Source organism: Aspergillus stella-maris (assembly GCF_047715825.1).
Source record: "Aspergillus stella-maris strain CBS 113639 unplaced genomic scaffold BDV14scaffold_42, whole genome shotgun sequence".
Classification (NCBI taxonomy): domain Eukaryota; kingdom Fungi; phylum Ascomycota; class Eurotiomycetes; order Eurotiales; family Aspergillaceae; genus Aspergillus; species Aspergillus stella-maris.
The window spans coordinates 272882-286898 of record NW_027396836.1 but is presented as its reverse complement, the minus strand read 5'-3'; the positions used below and the strand labels follow the sequence as shown (position 1 = coordinate 286898).

At 50.6% G+C, this 14017-nt stretch overlaps 6 protein-coding genes across 6 annotated transcripts; 2 read left to right on the top strand and 4 right to left on the bottom strand.

Moving 5' to 3' along the window:
* Window positions 1-740: 740 nt before the first annotated feature.
* On the bottom strand, window positions 741-2169 carry BDV14DRAFT_202008 (uncharacterized protein; the record flags this gene model as incomplete). Its single annotated transcript, XM_073773901.1, has 5 exons — window positions 741-898; window positions 959-1380; window positions 1456-1843; window positions 1908-2026; window positions 2108-2169. 5 exons carry the CDS (start codon window positions 2167-2169, stop codon window positions 741-743), a joined length of 1149 nt encoding a protein of 382 aa, XP_073626346.1.
* A 562-nt stretch (window positions 2170-2731) lies between these two features.
* On the bottom strand, window positions 2732-5584 carry BDV14DRAFT_91955 (putative C6 transcription factor). The gene is made up of 5 exons (XM_073777860.1): window positions 5253-5584; window positions 4812-5202; window positions 4547-4760; window positions 4462-4493; window positions 2732-4413 (listed from the first exon to the last, which is right to left on the bottom strand). Exons 1-5 carry the CDS (start codon window positions 5345-5347, stop codon window positions 2899-2901), a joined length of 2247 nt encoding a protein of 748 aa, XP_073626345.1. The 5' UTR covers window positions 5348-5584; the 3' UTR covers window positions 2732-2898.
* A 51-nt stretch (window positions 5585-5635) lies between these two features.
* Window positions 5636-7490, bottom strand: BDV14DRAFT_91859 (FMN-dependent alpha-hydroxy acid dehydrogenase). Its single transcript, XM_073777857.1, has 5 exons — window positions 7330-7490; window positions 7224-7282; window positions 5972-7166; window positions 5849-5922; window positions 5636-5794 (listed from the first exon to the last, which is right to left on the bottom strand). Exons 1-5 carry the CDS (start codon window positions 7355-7357, stop codon window positions 5708-5710), a joined length of 1443 nt encoding a protein of 480 aa, XP_073626344.1. The 5' UTR covers window positions 7358-7490; the 3' UTR covers window positions 5636-5707.
* A 505-nt stretch (window positions 7491-7995) lies between these two features.
* Window positions 7996-8926, top strand: BDV14DRAFT_91864 (uncharacterized protein). Its single transcript, XM_073777858.1, has 2 exons — window positions 7996-8110; window positions 8226-8926. Exons 1-2 carry the CDS (start codon window positions 8102-8104, stop codon window positions 8625-8627), a joined length of 411 nt encoding a protein of 136 aa, XP_073626343.1. The 5' UTR covers window positions 7996-8101; the 3' UTR covers window positions 8628-8926.
* Window positions 8927-9686: 760 nt separating this feature from the next.
* On the top strand, window positions 9687-12657 carry BDV14DRAFT_91876 (6-phosphofructo-2-kinase PFK26). Its single transcript, XM_073777859.1, has 2 exons — window positions 9687-10171; window positions 10451-12657. The coding sequence occupies exons 1-2, from the start codon at window positions 9900-9902 to the stop codon at window positions 12276-12278; spliced, it is 2100 nt and encodes a 699-aa protein (XP_073626342.1). The 5' UTR covers window positions 9687-9899; the 3' UTR covers window positions 12279-12657.
* Window positions 12658-12725: 68 nt separating this feature from the next.
* Window positions 12726-13878, bottom strand: BDV14DRAFT_202003 (Frag1/DRAM/Sfk1 family-domain-containing protein; the record flags this gene model as incomplete). Its single annotated transcript, XM_073773900.1, has 2 exons — window positions 12726-13068; window positions 13136-13878. The coding sequence occupies 2 exons, from the start codon at window positions 13876-13878 to the stop codon at window positions 12726-12728; spliced, it is 1086 nt and encodes a 361-aa protein (XP_073626341.1).
* Window positions 13879-14017: the final 139 nt, after the last annotated feature.

Here is a 14017-nt window from a genome sequence, read left to right as displayed (position 1 = left end):
GACGCTTAGCAGGACGACCCTGACCTTATCTGACAAATATCCCTCTTATAAAACCTCTTCTAACCCTTTAACTAATATGTACTGGAAATACGCAAAAATACAGTCAAAATCTACATAAAATATGCACATCACGAGAATCACTATGTTTGCACTGTTTGTGGAACCTGAGGTTCAAGTCAAACCTGTCAGGTTCAACTCCAAGGATCCTGGAATCGGATCGCGACCTCAAAACCTTGGAACCTGAACCTGATTCTTGGCGGTTCCGAGTCGAATCGAACCTGGAGAGTCGCGACTCCCTACGAGGCCTATCGGTGAGGCAGAAAATCCGATCAATCTAGACCCTGAGGAGGGGGAGGAGGGCAACCCGATTGTCCTTTAATATACGTACGAGTTCCTTTTGTTTCCCTATGCGAGCACTGCCTACCCATACGTGTTCTGTACAGATCTAGGCATGGCTTGCACCTCTACGTGGTGCTTAGGATTAGTAGCTGTTTGGTAAAACTAAAGCAAGCGCTATGTACATACGTAATCAAGTTCTTTCTGCTGGCAGAATACTAGCGCTTACACAAAAAAACGTTATTGCCCTTTTGTTCGAACAGTATGCCGTAACTATACGATCAGTAAACAATACGCTTACGAGCAAACTACTAAACTATTTCAAATCAGTTCCATCTCACATGCGCAGTCTCCCCTCATTCAAGGAAGCAAAGCGAGAATCTCAAGATGGCAACAAGCATGATCTATCCATAGCGCCTCCGAGCATCGTCCCTGATTCTAGCATTCCACTCCGCAGTGCCAGGCTTGCCGCGGATATCGTGCTCCTCCGCGTACTCTGTTCTCCCCGCCATACTAGAGTCCAGACCCAAAGATTTGAATACGTCGACGGAAGAGTGCGGATCTAGCATGTTATTAGCCAAAGTATCCACAGTATTGGATCAGTCATGGTGTTCAAACTGACCTCCTGGGCCTCTATACGCATTGCCCATAGTGAAGCTTGGTCCCCCTGTTCTTCCACCCCCTCTACCGCCGACATCGACATCGATCTTCACATTGCTCGTGAACCAGTTGATCACGCCAAGAGTCGTCTCGAGTAAATTTGTCCAAATGGATGATGGGTCTTCCTCGTTATTGCTGGATGCCGTCCCGGAGCTTGATCTTGGGTTTGCGAGGCTTCCAGAGGAGGCCGAACTGTCTTGCTGCTTTTCTTCTGACTGCTTATTTGTAGCAGATGAAGTTGGTGGAAGCAGACCAAGCAAACTCCCAGCATCCGTCTCATGAATAGGGACACAATCCTGCAGCTCTCTGACAACCTGTGGTACAATAACCGTCGAATCACCATAATTCCTAAGCAGCATGCTCCTAGCACTCTGCGCAATCTGCCTACGGTCCGTAAATCAGTTGATCGAAGATCCTGTATCCCGTCCAGCAGCGTCATATTCATGCCCATGCTGGTACAGTTGAAGTTTGGCAGAGTCAACGTCGAGACCCTCGCCCCATTTCACCTGGAGAGCCTGCAAATTCCGCTTATAACTCTCTTCCTGTCCCGGGGCTGCAGTCCAGAATGTTGTCACGAATGTCACGCGAGGGATATACAATTCGCCGCAGAAACCGCGAATGAAGCGGACCAGCTTACGGTCGAAATTGTCAAATCGCTCTTGCGAGATGCAGGATACATATAGCAAGCCCGCGATGTTGGCGAAGGGGAGAATAACGCGCAAACCGCGGACAATCTCGCGGTAGACTCTTTCCTCGCTCTCACTCCCAGGTTCGAAGCCCGGCGTGTCCATAATAAAGAACTTCTTGTACCGTATGGTTGTCGAGCAGACCTCGATTGTTTGCGTGACTGGCCGAACCTTAGAATTATATCCCATCACTCACGCGATATGGAGTGGAACAGGGTCACCCACCAGAATCAGCATTCTGCTGCGCGTAACCACGGACACCCGCAAGATCCTCTAGAAGTGAGGACTTGCCGGCTCCGATCCGGCCGACGATGAGGATGACATCTGACTGGGGGCCGGTTTTCCTGTGTTGAAGTCCGGCGGTTGAAAAGATTCAGGTGTGGGGAACAGGGGAGTTGGCAGGTAGATAAGCAGTAGGTACTAACCTGAACCGAGCCTCCATCTCAGCCAGGCAATCCTGGGTGCGTTTGGCTCTGTCGTCATCCATGGTGACTGTACCCACGTGTCACTGGACTGAAAAAGGTTTTTTGAAAGAGATGCAAAATAGTAGAGATGATGGATGAGATTAAAGATGACACTGGCTGGTCAGCTACAGCGAAGGTCTTTATAACCAGCAACCCACCCACCATGTTTTCATCGGCGCCAAAGGGTTGGTTTAGAGTGAGTAGGATCTCTCTGCCTCGCAGAAAAAACTGCATATCTCGGTGAATGTACCCCGTACGTTGGTACGGCTGGACGACAATGATTCCTTGTGTTGCAAGGCAGAAACGGAAGCAGGGATGGAAGCTGCGCCGCTGAGAGGGTTGCTCTTCATTTCCCAAAATGTACAATTGCAGGAGCGGCAATGGCTAACTGGCTTGATCAGGGCCAGTTGACGTATCATGGACTTCAATATTGCATGCTTGCTTTTTCAAGATAGGACAGGGTATATGGATTGCAGCATCCAGGCGCTTAACAAGTGCACTTTTAGTCGGTCATAATTTTCAGTGCCCTCGTTACAAAATATCGTAAGAGACGAGAATAATTCGATCAGTAGTTAACATGCTAAAGATCAAGTTTGAAAGGCCACGTTCCAGATAAGAATAGTCATCGATGTGTCTTGTTGCAATATGACCTAGTCGACACGCCTCAGCGCCTACTGTCCGTACCACATTTGATTGTCCGTGACAAGATTCGGTCTGTTCTGAATCTGTTGATCCCAGAGTTGCTACTTTGATTAACATACTACCTTCAACCAAACATCAAAAAGAGGTCTTACCCAATCAAGATTAGCAGGCGTTTCGAGCATCTCCCCAATGACGTCCAGCGAAGGATACGGGTCATCCAAAGCAGGGATAGGCTCTGGCGCCATACTGCCAGAGTACAACGGGTTGGTGACCTGTGCGGCTGTGAGATTTGGAGCCGCTAGGTCCGGCCAGCCATCGTACGGTGGCGGTGCTGAAGCCGGTGGTTCGGTGATTTGACTCGTCGTGGGTGGGCTGGGTATGTTAGATTTTGGAGGCGGGATAGTGTGAAGTCCGCTCTTTACTCGTCGGAGCATAATGGTTAATGCTGCGTGGGCTTTTTGGGCATCACTAGACTGCTGGCTTAGGTCTTGGAGAATCTGATACGAGTTCTCGAGCGTTGAGATTAGATCGTCCCGGTCTTTGATGACGATGGCAACGTCATCGTTTCTTGTTGCGAGGGCTCCAGTGGCGTTGCTATAGGATACTTCCATGCAGAGAATCATGGCTGCGAGAAGGTAGTCTGTGTACTGAATCGAGTTAGGAAAGAGTCTGTTTCGATACATTAGACCTCCTGGCTGAGTTTCTCGATATAGGTCTGCGTGGACTCGTAGAATCTGTTTTGATGCATTGATGCAGACAGATCGTGAGTATGCATAGCGCATATTGGTGTGCACTTCTCCTAGGTACCTTCGGTGAAGCACGCAGCGGCTCTTCTGGTACAGGTTTTCCAGGGTGAATCGTTGGAATATCAGATCCGGCGGGTCTGCAATGCACTGATTTATAGGCCGGATACGGTACGCTGGGGGCACAAGGCCATGTGCCTCGTCCAGGCGCCGGTCAACCTCGAGGGTGTCTTCGTAGGTGATAGGTGCCCGCGAGAATGCCATGTCCAAAATCTTGCCGAAAGTCATCATTATACGCGACTTGGCAATGACATACGTTGAAGTGGTCAACTCAGTCAAAGGCCTGGACGGAGGAAGTTGCAGTGTGTCCTGGTCGAAATCTTCATCCTTGAGATTCCGTGGCAGCTCCGTGTCATATTGCCAGTCTTGAATAGTCCGAGGAACGCCGACCTCGAAAGAAAGGAGAGCATCGAGCTGGCAGAGGAATATCCACATGCGCCTTCTCATCTCGCCGTCGAACGGGGATATACTTGGGAAATATTGTGGATCGCGATGGTAACCCATCCGCATAGCCAATTTAATAGCGATCCCCATCAGGAAGGGGACACCAGTTTCAACATCATGTTTCTTGTAGAACTCACTCATGGTGTACACGAATAGTGCCTCCACTTTGTACCGTCCCGCGGCAATGTAATTTGACTGAACTAGGCACTGGGCACTTCGTCTTCTAAAAGTGCTCGCGATTTCAACGTAGCTTTTGTCGAGGCCTGGTATTGGGTCGCCGCTCCGCTGATAAAACATCGCGCTCATAGCCATGATTGCGTACAGCAACGCGAGCCATGGAAGAGACACTTGTTGTTGGTTGTCCCAAAATTGCTGGTACTATATGGTGTTAGTAGGGCCTTCTCCAGGCTAGCATAAGAATCATACCTCTTTTGTGAAGGTGGGGATATGGAGAATTGCTAGAATCGATTATTAGCACACCCACGTTCAGGATCATGTCTCAAATACATACGAACTAGCGGCTCTTTTGAGATTAGAAAATAGGACACCAATCTATCAGCTACTGTCCGCTGTGGCATATCAAGTAGCAGCTCTTCCCTGGACAATGGCTTGATCATCTGAAACCATATCACCGGTTCAGGATCAGTAGTGTCATCTCCATCCATAGTGGTTTCTTCATCAAATAAATCATCACCTTCATGCAGCGACTGCTTGAACTCATTGATCTGGACACATTAGCATAAAAGCCACCGATACCATTGACAGATACACCAAACCTCTTGGAGAATAGCCTTCCAATGCGCACTCTCAATATAGCTCGTTCCCGTTTCCTTAACAAGCAGCTTACCGCCATCCGCTGTAGGCGACTCCCCGCTATCAGTATCAGTCTTGTCAGGTGTGATCATCGCCGGCTGTCTAGGATAAAAATCAGGCGCAGGAGCCTGCAGCGGTGGCGAGGACTCCTGGCTTAGCGGATCATCCTGCTTCTTCTGCTGCGCAAAAGACATAATCAGATTTTCAAGATGCTGCAGGCGATCTTGTACATGAGTTGGGCTCGCCCGGCCATGTGAGGACCTGCCTCGTGGGCCGCGGCCGACGAAAGTACACGAGTGCGCCTCGCCTCTTTTGAGGCAGTTGGTGCAGGGGTGTGTGCGACAGCATTTCAATCTGATGATATTAGTTTTATTACATGATTGTTTATGACACTAAGCACTTACTTTCGGGCTCTACAGGCTGTGCAGGATAGTTGGACCCTGGTACGTTTTCTATCTTTGGACAGCTGAGCGGTGTCGGTGGGCTGGAGATCAGCCATCCCCGCGGTTTGGCAGAAGTCAAATCGTATTGGTGGAGACAGGAGCACAGAAGAAATGCAAGTCTGGATTCAGGGTGCAATATATTCAGGTACTATCGGAGAGAAGTACCGGACTATAGATATGCGCATTGATGGACAATCAATGGTGAGGTCAGACTGGAGGCTGAGGGAAGGAAGTCTGATCGGTCACCGCGTCTATCTCCGTACTAACCCCGTATTTATAGGCTCAGCCCCAAGGGACAAAGAAAACTTTCTTATAAATACTGGAGATGCACTTCAAGTATAAATGGTCTTTTTGAGGTATCGCAGCTATCCAAATTAAATACAATAACGCTGTCAAATATGCAATTGTACAACTGTCTATAGCTTCGCCCTATATACTCTCCGCAACGAGTCGAGTCCTGATGGCCCATCGAAGATCTGCTGGTCCGCGATGCGAGTATTAACCTGTTATCTTGAGGTTAGAATGGAATTGCGAAACAGACATGAAAAGACACTTACATATTGAGGCCCCAGCTCCTCTACACGCTCAACACCAAGCAGCCGCATGCATGTGGCCGTCTCATCGGCAAAAACTGGACAAAATCAGCAGCTTGTACGCAAGATTATAAAGAAGGGCCATACTCTGAAGCATGCGCTTAACACCGTCGACACCACCAGCTCCCAGGCCCCAAAGAGCAGGTCGCCCAAGTCCTACAGCCTTAGCTCCAAGGCAGAGAGCCTTTACAACATCGGTTCCACGTCGGATGCCGCCGTCAACATACACCTCAAGCTTGTCAAGAACTTCGGGACAGTATTTCCGGATCTCGAGCAGAGTGTGAATGGCAGGAGGGGCGGTATCGAGAGCGCGACCTCCGTGGTTCGAGAGAATAATACCCTTGACCTGGGGGCCGTGAAGCGAAGCGATGTAAGCATCTTCGTGTGTTTGCAAACCTTTCAGAACGATTGGAAGGTCGGTATGTTGCTTTAACCAAGGCAGGGTATCTCTCCATGTAAGCGTGGGGTCTGTTCCCTGGAACAGCTGCTTTCCAACACCACTCTCGGTGCCCCCAACACCAGCAGCACCCGCAGCATTGCCACGCTCGTCATCTTCTCGTTTTCCGGGGACTGGTGCATCGAGCGTGAGGACAATGAACTTGATGGCCTTGAGCTTCTTGATGCGTGCTAGTTGGACTTCACTCTTCTTGCGATCGGTCTGCACATACAGCTGCCATCCGAAAATCTGATCGGGCGCGGCATTCTCCACAATCTGTTCTGGGGTCATAGACGCATTGTTGGAAATGACCTGTAATGCGCCAAAGCTGCGACAAGCCTCTGCGATACCGGCCTCGCCAGCAGGGTTACCAAGGCGAGCCATGGCAGCGGGCGCAACAAAGACTGGCAAACCGACCTTGTGTCCGAGAAACGAGATGTCCAGTTCGCACTTCGAGCAGTCAATGAAGACTCGTGGGCGCAAGGTAATTGCTCGATAAGCTTCGGTGTTGGCATGTTTCGAGATCTTGTCATCCGATGCAGAGTAGTAGTAAGCCCACGCCTTCCTAGAAACCTTCTTGGTAGCAAGCTCTTCGATATCATCCATGTTAAGAAGGGCTTCCATGCGTATGTCCTCCACCTTCTCGACCTCCTGCGCTGGCTCAGCACTGGTTTCTGGCTTCGAAACTGTGGCGGGGTCCACGGTTCCCAAGAAAGCCTCGGGCTTGAGGTTCTCCTCTAAGATGCCCGGAGGGTGAATAGGGTCGTATTCTTCGGTGGCATCTTGGCCAGAGAGCTTGAGAATGATCTTAGAACCACCAGGGTGCTCAGAGAGAAAGTCGGTGACCTAGCGGGGCGAATTGATTAGCATTGCTCGACATGCCACCAAAAGGTGAGCTCGTACATCGTAGACTTTTCCATAGAGAATCACCCAGCAACTCTCCTTCGTGTTGTGCTTCGCGACTACCATGTATCAGTAGCAATTCCATGAGCATTGTCGCAGAACTTACCCTCGGCCGCATCAAATACCTTGCTCATCTTGACAAACCGAGCTCGTCCAGTGACTGAAATTAGCAAATTGAAGGAGTGTCAAGATAAGAGGAAGAAGAGAGTGAGGAGCGAAGAAATCCAGTTCAAGAGTTGGAGTAGCGCCAGACTCGCCAATCACCCCAGGCCATTTTTCTATCCATTATCTAACGGGGACTGTTCACCCGAAAGCGCATCGGACCCAACTCCGACCTGGAATTGTGTGGGGAACTTCGTTGCTGCAAAGATGGGGGCGGCAACTGACTGCTGTCTCGGGAAATGTCGATAGCCGATAAGCAAAGCATTGTTAATGGAGCACGACTATTGGTGGAAAAACTGCTGAGAAGAGAACATTTACCGGGCCAATTAGAGACAGTTTGGCCCTGGTGGAATTCAAGGTCCGCAGTGAGGTCAGAGGTCCGGGTCAGGACTTGTCAAGAGTATTGTTCGCGGATACCTAGATGCTGTTCACCGTCAATTGGAGATGCATACAGCTTCAGCCTTTGTTCTGAAATATCCTTCAAATCTACTTTGTCTAGCTGAAAGCGTTTTGACCAGCCAAGACTCGACAATGAACCCAGATGCACGTGAGCGACCTTCTTGCAGCTCCAGCTGACCTCCCCACGCGACTGGACGACCTTCAGCAAAATCACCTCACCTCAAAGATTATGGTGTTATCAGAACGCACAATACAGCCGTCGACATTGTCGACAATTCCACACTCACAGGCCGCACATTTATCACTGAATAGCAGCCATGTTCGAGGTACGTCTAATTCCGGGGTCAGGGGATGAAAGTCCGCGCTTCCATTCGTACCACCACCCTCAGACCCGTCATACTCCGGCTTCAATCCTTGTCTCCAATCCCTAACGACTCCCAGCGTCGCGCAGCAGACCGCTATCGCCTCCGAATGCACCGCGCCCGCACGGTAGCATTGACGAACGACGAAATCGTCGAAGTACGAGCAGCCCAACGGACCTTCGAAGGCGCCTACATCCGCACGGCCCTCTCCCAGTTCTCTTTCGCCCTTGTTGTTCTTAAGATCTTCACCAACGAGTTCTACAGCACCGGTGCTTTATTCGCTGTCTACGGTACAGGGGTGCTTATCATCGGGCTGTTTCGACGTCAGCAGGGCAATCGACAGTTTTTCTCTGAGGTGGGAGATGACGGAGTGCATCGGCATAAATTCAGGACGAGCGGGAATGCGGTGGTTATTCTGACGGCTCTGAGTGTTGCTGCCTATGCGACGCTTATTGCTCTGACCCTGAGGTTGGATACCTAGACTTGCCTGAGCCAACCTGCGTATAACCCGGGTATGGTCTATGAAGGCCGACGGATCTCCTCAGGGATGAGCTCAGCGTGACTGCCAAGCGCCAAGAATTCCGCAGCATACTGTCCATCTTATCGCACACCAACAGCGATCATATCTGGCGAAACAAGGGCGGGACGGGGCGAAGGTACGATCCCTGAGAACGGAAATCATGAGACTGTCCTCGGGTCTGATGCCAAGCCATAGTAAGATATCGTGACGGGCGGTGAAACCACACAGCTCAGCGGACTCAGCATGCGGTTACACAGGCAACAACCTAAAAAACAGCGTCTCGTCATCGGCCATGTCAATGGAGACTTCAAGATTCGAGAGACAGAGGCTTGCTCCGCCTCAAGACGCCTCATCTAGGCGTGAGATGACATACAGCAAAAGCATTCGATATTTTGCTATCGCTTCACGCGATTCAGGATGAGACAGACGTGGACCAATGGGAACAGTACCCAGACTGGCAAAGCCACAGAGGACAGCGTGAGAGCGAAACCACTGTAGTGATACCTTGGCAAACCAGGCTCCTGTTATAAGGGGGTGGATTGTGGACAGGTATTCAGCTTATCGCAGAGTGCCCTTGCTTAGGCCAAGCATCCTATATCGGCAGTGCGGCCACCAGGGGTCAGAGCCAAGCGTTTTTACTTTTTGTTGTGATCTGCAGTACATAGTAGAGTCCAGAACATGGAGTGTACCAAGAATAAGAAGGGGAAGAGTATAAGAAAGGCCTCGATGCGAGGTTCCATGAAGTGGATCTATGATATTTAAGGCTTCTTTGTCCCGCGCATCACGATTGCTTAGCCTTGACATCATAGCACCAGCCCGGTCGCCGTCTCTTATTAGTACTAGCCCAGTCTTCAGTGGTTAAACCTAGAGATACATCTGCTGATACCCTGCAATCTCACGCTCTTTACAACCTTGACCTATAGCAGCATTAGCCGACGGCAGGTGTTCTAGTTGTTGGGGATAACGAGATCCAACAGCGTCAGTTGCATTGTGTGAGCGGGTTGACTCATCCGCCCACCACCGAACGGACGGACGAACGAGAGAAGCCCCCCTCTCCTCTCCATTCTTCCCTCGCCTCCCGTTATCAATCCATTGCCTGCAGCCTTGCTGTTAAATCCCAGCTGATTCTGTTGCAATCCTCCCCGTCGGGATTTTATTTCTTTTTCCTGGCCGTGCTACCTCGCCGCGTCAACATACATATTGGCTACAAAATCCCTGCGCCAATCGCGGGGGATGGCCCAACACACTGACATTGCACGTTCAGCGATCATGACATGTGCCTCTTCCCCCGAACATCGAAGTAACTCGGCCAAAATGAACGGCACCTCCTCTTCCGGCGGCAAGCCGAAACAAGACGCAAATCTGATGCCTCCCCCGAAGACTGTTGCCGGGAGAGCGCTAGGCAATGAGCTGCATTCCGAGAAAAAATCGCAGGCCTCCAAAGATGGTGTCGGTTTCGCCCTAACAGACACTCCGGTTTCTACCGCCCCTTCGTCCCCACAGTTGTGAGTATTGCTTTTCGTTCTGATTCCTCGTTGGCTCGTTCCTGCTTTATCTGCTGTTTTTGCTTTTCTGTCAGAGCGTCTGTCGTTGGTGGTCTAGATGCTCTAGATGCGTTTCTGTGTGCCCGTTGGCCCTGTCGGGGGATTCCCTGCCCTTGTGGACCACTAGTGCATACCTTATTGTGCCTTGACTCCCCTTGCATATCGATCCTTATCTATATTGATCTGAAGAATGTACCTCGTGCATTTTTGATCTTCTGGTTAATTTTCAAACTTGTATAGTGTCGCTACAGCAAGTCAAGCTTCGACCCCCAGCCGTGTTCGTGCGACTACCCTTGATATCCCCGGCCTTACCAAGTCCAAGGTTTCTCCCGATGGCCGCATCGCTCAACGTGACCTCGGCGCTAAGCTGGTCATTGTCATGGTCGGTTTGCCTGCCCGGGGTAAGAGCTATGTCACAAAGAAACTCGCCCGTTACTTGAACTGGCTTCAACATGACACCGAGATCTTCAACGTCGGAGAGCGTCGCCGAGTGGCTGCAGGAAAGTCACCAGCTGCGCCTGGGCAGAAGAGGAATAGCTCGGTGCAGCAGGAGCTCGTTGACTCTGTGCGCCGGCTCAGCGTGAGCGTTGGCGGATTGGCTGCAGCGAAAGAGGCGGTCGCTGCGCCCAAGGACGATTCACCACCTGAGATGGAGCATGCACTTCCGCCGCCTGTTGTTCCTACGAAGATTCTCGTCAACGGAAAGGAAGAGGAAGCACCTGGATCTTCTGGACCCAGCGTCGTGCCCGCTAGCGAAGCTTCGCCCCAAGAACAAAAAGAGATCGTCGAAGCATCTCCGGAACAAGAACCTATGGACCAGTCTGCAAACTTCTTCGACCCCAAAAATCAAAAGGCTTTGAAGATGAGAGAGCAGGTGGCCCTTGAAACTCTGGACGAACTTCTCGACTACATCCTCGAACAAAACGGCAGCGTTGGTATTCTTGACGCGACCAACAGTACACTCGAACGTCGCAAGACGATCGTGGACCACATCAACGCAAGAGCTGGGCCAGAACTCGGTGTTTTGTTCCTTGAGAGCAGTTGCGAGGATCCAGTGCTTTTGGAAGCGAATATGCGCCTAAAGCTATCCGGGCCTGACTACAGAGATCAAGATCCTGTCAAGGCTCTTGAAGACTTCAAGAAGCGCGTCGCGTTGTACGAAAAGTCCTACTACCCTCTTGGCGAGTATGAAGAGAAGTTAAACATGCCATACATTCGAATGATCGACGTCGGACGCAAAGTCGTCTCACACCAGACTCATGGCTTCCTCTCCTCGCAGGTGGTATACTACCTTTTGAACTTCAACCTTTCCCCTCGACAGATCTGGATCACACGACACGGAGAGAGTAAGGACAACCAGGCCGGAAAGATTGGTGGCGACTCGGAGCTCAGCGAAAACGGACATCGTTATGCCAAGGCACTGACCAGATTTATCAACGAGCAAAGAAAGGAGTGGGAGACTATTCAAAGACAGAAAGATTTGATGTCACAAATGCCACCACGCCCTGGCGATAGCACACCTCCCAACCCCTCGTACATCCCTCGAGACCGCCCGCGGAACTTCTGTGTCTGGAGCTCGATGATGCAGCGCACAGTTCAAACAGTCGAGCACTTTAACGAGGATGACTACGACGTGAAGCAGATGAAGATGCTTGACGAGCTGTATGCGGGTGAGATGGAGGGTCTGACGTATGAGGAGATCCGCGACAAGTTCCCTGACGAGTACGCCACCCGCAAGAAGAACAAGCTCTTCTACCGCTACCCCGGCCCAGGTGGTGAAGGATACCTGGACGTTATCAACAGACTTCGAACCGTCATTATCGAAATGGAGCGCATGACAGACCATGTCCTTCTCGTCACGCATCGTTCAGTGGCCCGCGTTCTGCTGGCCTACTTCCGCGGCCTCAAGCGCGACGAAGTTGCCGGCCTAGACGTGCCATTGGGCATGCTATACATGCTAGAACCCAAGCCATACGGCGTGGAGTTCAAAGCCTACCGTTACAACCCGGAGTCCGACTGGTTCGACTACATTCCGGACTTCCAGCTTCAACAAGCCACCTACCACTAGAGCCATCAAACGGGGATGTTAGACATAGACACCTAACTGACACCTACCTATCTCTTCGACATCTCTGCATCTGTTCACGAACGCTTATGACTTATGGTGGCGAATAGTCAATTCTTACTTCTATTTATTTTCACGCTATGTCTTATCTTCTGTTTTACTTCACTTCTCTTCTGCTCAGGCGCTGGATAGCGTGTTTGATCGAGTTCTCCTGTTCTCGTCAGCGTTTTTGTCTTTCGTCTTTGATTGTATTTCTAGATGTTCGCACGCCTGGCGTTTGTAGCAACGCATCTCATCTTGGATTGGTTGTGGATTCATTGTATGGTGTTAGTCTATGTCCGAATACATTTATTGCATACCTACCTTCTACTCAATTATCCTTGTCAACTGGAGAAACCAGGTATCTCTGTTCACTCAGTTCAGTGCTCCCTATACTACCGGGTCTAATTGTCACGTATACTTCCTATCCAAGCCCGCCTCCCTCAATAACGGCGCACGCTCAGCATCTCCCTCTCCCCCCCTCTCTCCATCCGCTCTATTAGTACTATCACCACCACCACTCTCAGCCCCTCGAAAACCACGAGCAAAACTTCTAGGAACCAACCTTTCAAACCTAACGCTCTCAAAAAATCCCACGAATAACCACAGATACACAGTCCCCAGATACGCAATCACCCATTCCAATATCGCAGCAATACGGTACTTCGTGTCCACCTCGTCGCTTATACTCAGACTCAGGAATGCCGTGGCGAGAAAAATTTCAACGAGTAAAAGGAGGGTGGACAGTGTTTCGCTTATACCTCTTAGTTGCTGACCTTGATATTGAAAAGATAGGGGTTGAAGAAAGAAAGGGGGCATACAAGATTCGGACTCGTTTGCTTGTCCTTCTTATATTCCTTCCATTACCATTTCGATCCTCGTCCTCATTCTCATTCTCAGGCTCACTCTCTCCCCGTCGCCGAGAAGTCCAACGACACCAAGACCAAACCCTGAACCCACCGACATCATCCGCATAAACAACCGCCGTTCCCAACGCCTGCACCGCCAACCCCGCAAAACATAGCCTGAGCAGGATACCATGCGCAATGCTATACCGGAACGTATCCATTACAGCAAGCAATATCAAAGAGAGACTCGCGAGGCCGGCGGCGCAGATAGAGACTAAAGAAATGATGTGGAGGGTTTTGCTATTCCGTTCATCCTCATCCTCATCCTCGTCCCCGTCTTCATCTTCATCTTCGTCTCGCTCTTCATCATTTAATGTCCCGTGCGAGGTAGTCATAAGCGCAAACCCAGGCTCGAACGCAACAACATGCACCGCAACAACAGTAACAAAGAACCCACCCCCCGTGATAGAAGCACCCACCAGGAAAAGAGGTTTCAGTTCGAAGGACGCTATGTCTGATATAAAGGGTACAGAGGAATTAATCTGGCCCGGGTAGGGCTTTCGGCCGCGGGTTATCCATCGCAGTAGGAGACTTGTAAGGGTCAGGAACCAGACTGTGCCGGAGAGCAAGGGGAAGAGGGGTAGTCTTCTGGGCGGGATGTTGAGGATTGTTCTGTGGAGGAGGGACCAGACGGGCGAGGGGACTGGGTGAGGCATTGAGGATGTGTCTATGGTATGTACATGGCATGTACAGTGAGGAGAAAAGGGGGACTATGGAAGTTTTATTGTCGTCTTCATCCGTCACCTGATACCGTCCAAGGCGCTATACAAGTTTCACTGACACCGCCGATCACAA

Excerpts from the sequence above, each read along its gene's own strand:
- BDV14DRAFT_91955 (XM_073777860.1), bottom strand. The coding sequence starts at position 5,347 with ATGGCTGATCTCCAGCCCACCGACACCGCTCAGCTGTCCAAAGATAGA. Across the intron at positions 5,203-5,252 it reads ACAGCCTGTAGAGCCCGAAA|ATTGAAATGCTGTCGCACAC; the intron begins GTAAGTGCTTAG and ends TAATATCATCAG. Across the intron at positions 4,494-4,546 it reads CTCAAAAGAGCCGCTAGTTC|CAATTCTCCATATCCCCACC; the intron begins GTATGTATTTGA and ends AATCGATTCTAG.
- BDV14DRAFT_91859 (XM_073777857.1), bottom strand. The coding sequence starts at position 7,357 with ATGAGCAAGGTATTTGATGCGGCCGAGG. Across the intron at positions 5,923-5,971 it reads TGTTAAGCGCATGCTTCAGA|TTTTTGCCGATGAGACGGCC; the intron begins GTATGGCCCTTC and ends GATTTTGTCCAG. Across the intron at positions 5,795-5,848 it reads AGGAGCTGGGGCCTCAATAT|GTTAATACTCGCATCGCGGA; the intron begins GTAAGTGTCTTT and ends TCAAGATAACAG.
- BDV14DRAFT_91876 (XM_073777859.1), top strand. The coding sequence starts at position 9,900 with ATGGCCCAACACACTGACATTGCACGTTCAGCGATCATGACATGTGCC. Across the intron at positions 10,172-10,450 it reads GCCCCTTCGTCCCCACAGTT|TGTCGCTACAGCAAGTCAAG; the intron begins GTGAGTATTGCT and ends AAACTTGTATAG.